The sequence below is a fragment of the Zingiber officinale genome, chromosome 4A (assembly GCF_018446385.1).
Source record: "Zingiber officinale cultivar Zhangliang chromosome 4A, Zo_v1.1, whole genome shotgun sequence".
Taxonomy (NCBI): Eukaryota; Viridiplantae; Streptophyta; class Magnoliopsida; order Zingiberales; family Zingiberaceae; genus Zingiber; species Zingiber officinale.
Genome location: NC_055992.1, coordinates 38,078,899 through 38,091,090, shown reverse-complemented (window position 1 = coordinate 38,091,090; position 12,192 = coordinate 38,078,899). Strand labels below are relative to the sequence as shown.

Genomic DNA, 12,192 nt, shown 5'->3' with positions numbered 1-12,192 from the left:
ATCCAATAAATTTTTTTAAAAGTTTTTATTAAAACAATCTAATTATATATAATCCTAATATTTTATTAAGAATCTGGACTTTTTACTAACTAATTTTAATGAAAATAATATATACACTAAAAATAAATTTAAGGCTTATTAGTAATTTTCTCTAGTTATCTTTTATATTAAAAAAATATGCATTATTATAGTTTTCTTTAATCTCACATTTTAGAATTAACAATACCACGAGCGAAGAAACTTCTATAAATATCTTGAGCGGGTCACGTTAGAAAGTATACATTTCTCGACCTTTTGACTAAGACGGGTATAGTATCTGTTCTTATCAGTTTAATATTTGATATAAAAATTAAATTAATTTTTTATGAAAGAAAGTTTGTTACAGTAACTTACTGCTTGAGTTCTCAAGCATCGTCTCCTTTGCATTGTACTACTGCATAAATCTAACGTACACTTACCAAGTTTAATTTACAAGTTTGAGATACTAATTTACGTATATTTATGTATTATATTACACATAAAATTTATGAATTTTAGATATTAATTTACGTATATTTATGTACTATATTACACATACAATACATGTCTATGATAACTAATATATATTATATATGTATGTCAAATTTAATGACTCCTAAAGATTAGGAGCACTAGGTTGTTACCTCTAATGACATGTCTCAGAGCCACCCTACATATAAAAAACAATCTTGTATTTTGATATTTCAAATATACTTAGGATGCTTGTGATGGTCCAGATGAGAACATGTTCTCTGCGTGAATTGCATCAAGGGTACTATGGGAATATGATGCGTGAATTGGTAAATTCTAAAGTGTGGTGCATTATTTAGATAATATTGAAAGTTGGGTGTGGTTTGGTAACAGCCCCGGTCCTTCGACTCAGGAGGCGCTGGGCGAAATAATAAAATGAGATCCTAAATAAATTTTTAATAATATATAATTTATCTAGAATGACTTCTTCTAACATTTCTATTTGCAAAATCTTCTATAATATCTTTCAGCCGATGCTACTGTAACAGGCATAATCAACAAAATTCTATAAGCAATTGCTATATTTGGATAACAATCTACACTTTGAACAAATTCAAAATATCAATTACAGACATTATCATATTTGGTAAAGTCGTTTGTAATATTTTAGAGAGTCACAGTTTGGTCCTTAGGTATCCTCACCTCTGGAATGTGCGGCGGAGATCTGAAAATAAAAAAGGAAATAAGCAAACAGTTCACTGGTGAACTGAGACCAGAGGAGAGCTCCAAGCAGGCCCGGCCCTGGAGGAGGGCCATCCTGGGCGATGGCCCTGGGCCTAGATTTTTGGGGGGCCCAAATTTTTTTAAAAAATATTATGTTTAAGTTTAATAGGTGTAGTGCAAGAAATCAGGAATTAAAATCAGATTTAGGGCTTTCCGCTTTTGCTTCTGCCGCCGCCTGCATCTGAGCGAAGAAAAGCTCGCTGCGGTCGTGCGGCGCGCCGCCTACTACCTGAGAAAGCCAAGGTCTTCTGCCTCTTCGGCAGGGAGAAGTCCGTTCACCACATCCTCGGCGGTGGCCAAGGTACCTTTCGATCCAACTCATTTTGGTATCCTCATCGTACTTTTTCCTTCGAAAATCTAGTTTCTTTGTCTTCTTTTGGGCGAGAATTCGTCGATGTTTGGATTTTTTTGGTAGAAATTTTGTCTGAAATTGTGTAGATCGGATCTGCACTTGATTCGTAGTTGTTTATTTGCTTCGAGGGGCAGCGCTATGCTCGTTGCTAGTATAATAATGGTTGGGTTTCCAGTTGCGGAAAGTTTTTAGGGTTTATACGATATGTGGGGAACGCGTCAGAGAACGACGCCATGCCAATTTGAGTACTCGTGTACTTTTCTTCTTCGGCTGTGAATTCTCGATCGTATTTTGCATCGTTCAAGGTAAACTAGTTTAAAATTTTTGTTCATAGTGTAAAAATTAAGTCATTTCATTGTCCTGAGTAAACAATTGTTTCTTTGCTTCATTAATTTGATTTATAACATTCCATTTTAACTGCTAATTTGATTCTATGGAGGGACAAGAAGATCTCAGCAGGAATACTCGTTGGTGCCACTGCTATTTGGATTCTGTTCGAGTTCATTGGCTACCATCTACTTCCTTTAATTTCCCATGGCCTCATCATCTCTTTGCTCACACTCTTCCTGTGGTCGAAGGCCTTGACGTTTATTAACAAGTAGAACTCTTTTGCTCACACTCTTTTGCGGCGGCAGAAGCAAAAGCGGAAAGCCCTAAATCTGATTTTAATTCCTGATTTCCTGCACTACACCTATTAAACTTAAACATAATATTTTTTAAAAAAATTTGAGCCCCCCAAAAATCTAGGCCCAGGGCCATCGCCCAGGATGGCCCAGGGCCATCGCCCAGGATGGCCCTCCTCCAGGGCCAGGCCTGTAAAACATCAAACAATATTAGAACTAATCTCCTGTTAGATTCTTCTATATTGAACCTCTTCGATATTTTCTTAGTGTATAAAGTTTGAAAGAGTCCAACAACATAGTACATAGATTTGTCTCTAGCAAACCCTTCAGAGAATCTCATCATCAAGTTTTTTTCCCCCTTGATAATGGGCATGAAGAATAAGGAAAATGATTGTGCTCCATAAACCTTCTTATACACATAAGTTCCATTTTCATTCTGTTAAATGTCAAACTAACTGTTTTATCAAAATCGAGATTCTAGCTTCAAAATGCTTATTTCAATCTATAAATGAGTCGATGCAACTTGGAAATCCAATCTATGTATCATATAACTGATATACACATCCTCTATCAAGTTCTAATTAAAGAATGTGACCTTAATGTCCATTTGTATTATTTTATAGTCATGATATGCAACTATTTCAGTAGAACATAGTTGGCCTAATCATGGTTATAGGTGAAAAGGTCTTCATTATAGCCAACACCTCATCTTTGGTGGTGTTCTTTTGCGACAAGCCAACTTTATACGTCTATCATCCATGTTTATTCATCCTTAAAGGCTCACTTGCACCAGATAGGTTTGATCCCTTTAGATGGCTTCTTACCATGTCTTAGAATCATTATCATCCATGTTTATTCCTCAAAGGCTCACTTGCACCAGATAGGTTTGATCCCTTTAGATGGCTTCTTACCATGTCTTAGAATCATTATCATCCATGTTTATTCCTCCTTAAAGGCTCACTTGCACCAGATAGGTTTGATCCCTTTAGATGGCTTCTTACCATGTCTTAGAATCAATAACATTTCGAATTAGAATCTCCAAGAGAAAAACATTATCACAGGATTTTTTTTTTTTCTCATATGAGACTCCTCAAGTTCAGGATTAGTCAACAATTCATCTTTCAGTTTGAGAACTCCCCCAACTCCCTTGACCACTTCAAACTTGCCTTTGGAGGGTTGTCTACCAAATCCATCAGTGACAGAAGCCTTCCAAATCCCCTAATATCAACATAAAAAATAAAAAAAAACAATAACTTTCAGCTAATAATTAAAGAAACAAAAATCTCACCTGATAAACTTGATATATAATTCCATAGCAACCATATTCTCCTTCTGGATCATCTTCAATACCTCCATAACGAAAAACAATCAGAAATCAGCTTGGAAATTCCAGCAGCCTTATTCTCACAAACATGAGTTTCCAAAATGAAAATGCCATCCGGATTATAGGACTTCATATATTAGTTCCTTTATTGCAACAAAGAGAGCATTTGAGAGCTCCCACAATGAAAAGGCCCAGCAGAATTCTTATACATCTTTTCCCATTCGTGACAATTCCCGAAGCAATTCACACCATCACCACCTGATAGATCAATCTTAGAGGGCCAAGGATCATGGAACATACAAAAGTCATCAATTGTAGAATTCATCCATGGAAGGGAAGTCCAAACAAGTAAAACTATTGTTACATGCAATGCCATCATCCAAAACACGACCCAGAACCAGTTTAGAAGTATCACCAACAGTTATATCAACACCGGAGGCAGGTAACCCCACTGCAACAGGTTCTTCAGGAGCATTTAAAACAGCAAAGTCCTCAGAATTATACATAACAGAAATAAAATAGATAATCAACAACCTATCCACTTAGGAGCAATCTTCTTCTTCAAAGAACAGGTGAAAAATCCTTGTGCTGCACAAAATATCAAACAATGAACATCACATGGAGGGTAATTCCTCGGTCTTTGCCGGGATTCGACCCTTGCACAATTCTGTAAACCTACCATATGATAACCAACTCGGCTATGCCCTGGGGCAGGACCAAAATACATGTTGAGGAGTTATGAAGAGGTTATCAGCAGTTTGGTATTGATTGTTATTTCTAGTTGATAAGTTGCAACCTCTACCATAAAGAGTATCTCAACATTGAAAATAAAGTTTGAATTTGAACTTTATTCATAATTTTGGCTTATATGAAGGAACTCTCATGAATGACCACATAAAATAGGGCATAGGCCCCAAACAGTTATTGAATGCTAACTATGATTGAATAGTAAATAAAATATTTGGGTATACAATTAAAAAGAAAATTTCGGAATAGAATTGTAACAATTCAAGAAATTGATAAGGGAAACCCATCTCTTACAAATTGTATAACAGATCACACAAGCTCTCGTTTACAATCACATAAATATGTCACAACCCCGAAATGGTTTTGTCAATGCTATATATTAGCAAAACACGGAAAAAAAAATGGGTACAAAAAAAGTTTTGGGGTAGAATTGAAACAATTCCAGTAGTTGATAAGGCTCACAATAAAGGATTGGAGGACATTGTAATTTCACAAATTCTTAGCCACTTAAGCATTGTAATGCTAAAACAAAACTAAAATCTTTGGGAAATTTTTTTTTCAATTTTTTGTTTCCATTTTTTAGAAAATGAAAACTAATATAGAGAACATGTTTAGCATGGTTGCATCTGTCAAAATAAATTTTAATTTTTCTAAAAAACTTCTCAAGGTTCTCTTGTTTTTAAAAAATATGTGTTTTTAAAAGAGTTTTTATAAAGTACCAATAGTGAAGTACTAAGTATTAAGTCTATATGGAAATTATATATATATATATATATATATATATATATGATTTTTTCATCATGTGACATAAAAGATTTCCAAACAGGTCGAAATGAAAATATTTCATCTCAAAATTTTTAATTTCATTGAAAAGGAAATTATAAAAAAAAATCCAAACATAGCCTAGGTGTCTTAAATGCTTTGATTCAACATCAAGCATAGCATATTGACACATCAATTTTTATAAACTCCTATTCCTGACAGGTTAACAAGTGTAGGTTAATAGTCTAGTCAATGCAAGAAGGACAACATGAAGATGGGTTAGGAAAAATTTCATGTCCTACCACATTGAGGTGTTACGCATTATCCTTTTAGGGGAAAATTTAGAATCAAATGAAGCATGTAAATATGAATAAAAAATAGCAATTAATGAGAACCATGTTAATAACCCTCTTAGCCACTACTTAAAATATATTTTGGAAATGAAAACAATTACGAGGAAGCAATTGCACAGATAGAAAAATTGTCGAACCTACAACGTCACTTTTTCTCATAACCACCTACCAAATTGTTTGGAGATTAAATGCCCTTCTGGTTTGTACTTGATCTGAGATTCCATCTCGTCTAGAGCTAGTGTTCTCATGAAGAAGAAACATGGGCCAGAGCATGTTCATCGTATGCTTGATTTTTACAAGACTTTCACAAGATTACTCTTTTATCACCAAGCTCCCTGTTCCTCATTAATCTCTTTTTTCTGTTCTTCCAGAATGCATCCTTTTTCCCCTTCTTGGGTTTTAATCCAAAATTGCTATTTAGTATTCCAAGAATAGCACTTCTATCTCTCCTATTTTTTGTTGTAGCTTTGACTTCCAAAATAGCTCGCAATTTCTGATAGGATCGAACCTCAGGAACCTGCCCGCTTCTGATCATTTGCTTGTGATAATAAAATGCTCTACTAAAATCACGTACACGAACAAATGCATATATTATTGTGGAATAAGTTATTGAATCAGGCTTCAAATTGAGAGCACCCATCTCTTTCAACAATTGTGGCAATTTATAGTGTTGTCCTCCCCTTGCATATGCATTCATCAGCATGTTATAAGTCATGACTGTTGGCTGCAAGCCAAATTTTTGAAATTCATGTATCACATCTCTTGCTTGAACATAAAGACCATGTTTTGCCAAACCATCCAGGATAATATTAAATGTAACTCTTGTGCCTTGAACCTTGTCGCCGATCATTGCTTTCCAAATTTCTACTAATCTATCAATGTTGCCAACTCGCCTAAATGCATCAAGCAAAGTTGTATAAGCTTCTATGGAGGGAGGAACTCCATCTCTTTTCATTTTTTCATATGTAGCATATGCTTTTTCAGGCCATCCTCCAACTGAATATGCATGGATCAAGGAAGTATAGGAGTGTGATGTGGGCTTAATTCCTGCCTTTCTCATCCGCAAGAATGAGTCTGCTGCCATGTCACTCATTTTCCCCTTCCTTCCATAGGCATTTATAAGACAAGTATATGATTTGACATTAGGCTTTAAGCCTACATTTTGCATCTCAGATATTAGAGAATCAACTATTTCAGGTTGCATCCTTCTGCTGTAGGCATCCATTAAAATGTTATAGGTTACCGTTGTTGGCTTTTGTCCTTTTTCTTTCATCTCAAGAAAGATTCCTTCTACCTCTTCAACCTGGTCAGATTTACTATAAGCATCCATCAAGGTGTTGTAAATTATGATATTTGATGTAATTCCTTTCTTTTCCATTTCTGCTTGAATGATGAGAGCTTCCTTCTTCAATCCTTCATCACAAAAGAACTTAATTAGAGCTCCAATAACCTCCAAACTCCATTTGACACCTTTTCTATTCATTCTTTGAAAGTATTCCCAAGCATCCTTTCCATTTGTACCGCTCTTTCTCATGACAGTTAACATAATCGAACAAGTCACATGATCTGGCTTAATATTGTTGGCTTCAAGAATGTCATACACTTTCTGTGCATCATCATACCTATATTTGTAAAGGTTCACATTCAAAAAGGATAAGGCAATTTGTATGATCAAATGACAAAACCAGCCATAACAAAGTGCACTGACCATATATAGTTATAGAACCAACTTAAGAAACAATTATTGTTTAAATGATGAAAACCAAATGCAATTGAAAGCACTGCATGGAAGTTGTTAAATCAGATCCTAGATGCAATACAAGTGCAAGAACAAGGCCTTCAAGGTTAACATGGTGGTGTATCTACATTTCATATAGCCAAAAGTGTCGAGCTGAGGAAGCTGGAGCAATATTCTTCAAGATGAAGTCAAATCTGTAATGCTCCTCACCAAGGATTGATGTCCTACCAACTATTCTCACCATGTGACTCATGAAAAAAAAAAAAAAATGGGATGATGACTGTAAGGACACTAGAAACTAGAACATGGAGAATTCCCATGCATAAATGTCCTGTGTTAATCTGTCTGTTAAGTGGCACCTGTGTACAAGGTTGCAATGTCTCCACATGAGCGAAAAGCTAATTCTTTTTTACCATTTTGGATAAGGTATATATCGTTGTACTCTCTACAAATCATGTGCGACCTAAACAAATTCATAACTCTGTGATTAGAGCTTCTGAAGATGATCAGAAAAGAAGATGGGAGCTTCTTATCTTAATGTGTTCATCCCTCTCTCTCGGGAAGATTTGGCATGAAGAAACATTTAGCATGAAGAAAGAAAGCAACCAACACACAAACTTTCTCACCTCCCACAGGATGCAAGGCCAGAAATTGCAGAGTTGTAGACGCATATATCCCTGAACCTTTTAGCTTTGGGCAAGTTTTGAAAGAGAATCATTAGCTTATCTCCCATCCCAGATCTCCCTAATACAGGGAACAAGACCGAACAGGACCTCGGCGTCACCAGCGATGGCTCCTGCAGCCCCATCCATTCAAACAAGTACAAGCACGCGGAAGCCAAGCCCTCCTCCCCCATCCTCACCAGCAGCTCGATGCAGTCTCCTTCTCCGACCTTCCCAGCATAAGGCCCCAGGAAATCCCCCAATGTGGCGTTTTCTGGGAGGCTACTTGCGACGGCCAATATCTCGTCGAAGACTCCAAAATTGATCGACTGCGGAGGCTCTGTGACGCCAGAAGGGGAAGCGACCGCTGGCTCTTCCTCCACGATATCAGCGGCATGTTCGACATCGGCAAGGTGCCAAGAGGTGCGTCGATTGCTCTGTAGAGAGAAGCGACCTTCCTTCTTTGGGTCCTCAGTCAAGGACGAGCGGGACTTGAAGAAATCGAGGATAGAATCGGAAAGTCCTTCCCCATCGTCTTCCTCGCCATCCTCCTCCTCCACTACTTGTTGTCCTTGTTGCTGGCGTTGGTGGTGGTGGAATTCGAGCTCGCCGTCGTCATCGAACTGGAGATGAGGGAGAAAGATGGGGGCCGGAGAGGGCACGGCGGAGACGTGGGGAGTTGTTCGGATTTCGAACTCGATGGCTGGGCGGCGGAAAGGGGGAAAGTGTGAAAAAGGTTTAGGGTTGCGCGATTGCAATGCAGCGCCGGCTGTTGTAATGGCAGAAGGGAAGTGGCCGAGAACTCGGAGGAGCGCCGTCGTCTCCATGGCTAGATTCGGTCGCTGCCGCTGCTTGCTTTATCCTTTTATCTACTTGGCGTGGGTGGCTCAACTTGGTTCAAGTTGTCTCAACTTGGTTCAACTAATTCTCACTTTATTCATTTTTTTTTATTTATTTTACCGTAACCCACATATCCAACTCCTAAAATCCTCTAACTAATCTTGAAAGTGTCCGATCATGCCTATAAAAATTTTCAATCAACTGCCGGAATAAATTAGAAAGCATAAATAAATTTTAAGGAACGAAAATTTTCAAATATAATATATAGTGAGATTTGAATCATTGTGGTTAAAAAGATGAATATGTTTGTCCTTAACGTTTCCGTCAATTCATCTCAGGATCAACACGGAGGAGATAAATCACGAACAGGTACTAACCTTTGGAATAAATTTTATAAAGTTCGACCCATCTTTTACTATTACATTAGTCCCGGAACAAATAATATACTAATAGATTTTAAACCAACGTAATTAAATATTTCACTTTTTATCATATAATTTCTAATGAAATAATATTTTATTTTAATATGTTCCATCCTAAAATAATGCATAGGATTCTTAATCAAATTGATGATGTTTACATTGTGATTGTCACAACTAGACTGCAAACGAATCGAGTCGGCTCGTGAACTTTTCGAGTTGGTTAAAAAAATATTCGATTCGTATTAGAATTTATCGAACTCGAACATGTTCGAACTTTTTTCGAGCCAAATTCGAGCCCAAATTATATTATTTTAAGCCGCTCGTAAACCTTAATATTTATTAATATAAGTTAAATATATATTAAATAAATAAATTTCAAGTCTTTTGAACATATTTTCGAGTAATAATTCGAATAGTTCACTAGCATGTTCGAATATTTCGAGCCGACCTCGAACCTGAGCCCTAATTTGAACCGAACTCGAATTAAACATTTTGAATTTTTCGAGTTTCAAATCGAGCTCAAAGTCGAATATACCTATTTCGAGCTGAATTCGAGACTTAAATTTTTCTATATATTTGACTCAATTCGATTCGTTTATACCCCTAATCACAACTCACAATATTTGAATATTTTTTACTCAAGTTTGTTGTCGTCAAGTGTGTATCATCCAAAACAATCGCATTACACACTCAGCCTTGGGCCCTTGGCACTTGGTTGAGGAAAATGCAATACAATATCATTTTCCACTACTCCAAATTACTTAGGAACAACTAAGAAATTGGTATCTCTGACTAATATTTTTTTATCTAATTTATAATTCGCATAATCAAAATCAAAACATCCAATCTATTTAAATATCTTAGTCCTTGGATACCAAAGACTCAAATTAGAGTAACCTTACGATATCCTAAGATCCTTTTAGTAGCAATCAAGTGTAACTATTTTACACAACATTAATATCTTACATATATACCCATTAGAAATATATGTCTATGTTTTTTTTAATTTGTTGTACTAGAAAGAAGGTCGATGCTTTTACTGTACTCATCTCAAATTCACTTTCCATATGAACAATGAACTCATTAAGAAGCTCTCATGATAATGATATAATGGTTAGGTCGTCTAATAAATAACTCAGAGATCTAAGATTCGAATCTTAGTTACGATACATTACAGGAGATTTTTCCTCCAATAGAAAATAGATTTAAGAATGTTGATCATTTGAATATACCTCCATGAGCGATTTTCAATTTATCTTGATGTCCAAATAAAAATTTCTATAAAATCAAATCAGATGAGGATTAATCAATTCATAAAGTTAGATATCTGGATTAAAAAAAAACATGAATTCGATAAGGAAGACAAAGTCGACACTGCCCAGCAAGGGGCGGTCACTTTGGAATCCTATTTTGGTGGTGCACAACAGCGAGGTTCAGTCATCGTCTATGATTTTTTTCAAGCCGCGAAGTGATGCCAAGGCGTGGTCATCAGTTGAATGGAAGTCATACCTCATACTGAAGCACCAATTCACATTTTAGTTACTTGCAAATGAAAGACTACACACCAAGGACAGGATTCCATAAGAAGCTTGCAAAACCTGTTCGCTTTGTCAAAGAGAGGACGAGTTTATGGACCACCTCTTCTTCGGCTGCACCATAGGCAAACTGTTGGACGTATCTTCGTCTTCCTCCAATGAATACCGTCAAAGCATTGATTTATAACCGATATTTGCTTCTTATATAATGAAGCGTCCAAGAGCAATCCAGGTGTGTGAGGGAGACGGTAATCAATGTGCACAGTAAAAGCGACGGTGGGCAAAGAAAACGTCTTGTGGTCGGGATTTGATTCGTGAAAAATCTGAAGAGGTTTCAAACGGTAATCTTCTCGGCGACGGCAACAACGTCTTCGCCGACATCTTCTTCGATTTTTTCTCGGAAGATCACTGTGAGTTGTTACCGATTTATTTTGTGTTTGATTCATACTGTCAAAAAGACAACAATGGTATCAGAGCGTTTTTGAAAGCATGAATTTTAATGCACGAAACTGAGAAATCGTGACGTTGCGATTTCACTCGATCTCTGCAAGAATCGGCATCCTGAAGTCACGATTTCCACCCGGCTACATGGAAATTGTGTAGTCCTCGGCGGCATAGAGTCACGACAAAGGAGCACCGACGATCGCGTTTAAATATCAATGAAAGTCGGTCAAGGGAAGCCTCACGTTTGTCGCAAGATAGAAGATGAACCGTGTTAATTTGACGACATAGTTTTTTTTTTTCTATTTTAATTAATTACTCAATCGATTCATTCATTTAAATTGATTGATAAGAAAATTAAATCGATTAATTTCACGACACAATGATTCATTCAATCGATTGAATTTGTTTTAATCGATCAATTGAATCGATTGATTAATCTTAATCGATCAATTGAATCGATTGATTAATCTTAATCGATTGAGAAGAGAAAAAAAATGAGATGAACAGTGGAAGCTGTAAAAAATCGAAGGTTTTGCAAGAAAATGTTTGATTAAATGCATTTATTAATTAATTATATGTATGAAGAAATATTTTATTAATTAATAAATATATATTTAATTAATTTATAATTCAATTAATTGAAAATTGAACTATCCTAACTTAGTCCAACCAGATCTCAATCTGGTTCAAATCATTGGTTGGTTTAACCAGACTAGTTAAATTCAATAATACTCATATCTAGTTCAAACTATTCATTGGTTTAACCAGATTAGTTTATTATTAATTGGGATAGTTTTGATTACATGAGTTAGGATGTCCGATCAGACCAAGAGCTGGTTCAAATCATTAGTTGATTTAAACAAACTAGTTTGATCAGATTAGTTTGGTCCAATATGACCTGGTCTGTGATTTAAACCATTAGTTGGTTTAACTAAGCTAATTAGATTTGTTCTAATGGATTAGACTTAATCCAATAGATATCAGTTTGATCAAATGGACCTGAGTTTGATCAATAAGTCTGAGATTGACTTAAATGAGTCAGAACAAGCACAGATAAAACATACATTTCCAATTAGATTAGTTTTGACTGGAAAATGGACCGAACACAGGAGCTGGTC

General features: G+C 36.1%; 1 protein-coding gene and 1 pseudogene across 3 annotated transcripts; one reads left to right on the top strand and one right to left on the bottom strand.

The window, feature by feature from the left end:
• Positions 1 to 277: 277 nt before the first annotated feature.
• Positions 278 to 457, top strand: LOC121974097 (annotated as a pseudogene).
• Positions 458 to 3,222: 2,765 nt separating this feature from the next.
• Positions 3,223 to 8,691, bottom strand: LOC121969829 (pentatricopeptide repeat-containing protein At5g50280, chloroplastic-like). 3 transcript variants are annotated; one of them, XR_006108674.1, is made up of 4 exons: positions 7,798 to 8,691; positions 5,603 to 7,055; positions 3,536 to 4,159; positions 3,223 to 3,465 (listed from the first exon to the last, which is right to left on the bottom strand). XR_006108674.1 is itself a non-coding variant. In XM_042520089.1 (2 exons), the coding sequence occupies exons 1-2, from the start codon at positions 8,658 to 8,660 to the stop codon at positions 5,738 to 5,740; spliced, it is 2,181 nt and encodes a 726-aa protein (XP_042376023.1). In that variant the 5' UTR covers positions 8,661 to 8,691; the 3' UTR covers positions 5,442 to 5,737. The 3 variants fall into 3 exon arrangements, 1 of the variants encoding a protein (XP_042376023.1); XR_006108675.1 differs by having other exon boundaries at positions 3,223 to 3,453; XM_042520089.1 differs by lacking the exons at positions 3,223 to 3,465; positions 3,536 to 4,159 and having other exon boundaries at positions 5,442 to 7,055.
• Between the last annotated feature and the right edge of the window lie 3,501 nt (positions 8,692 to 12,192).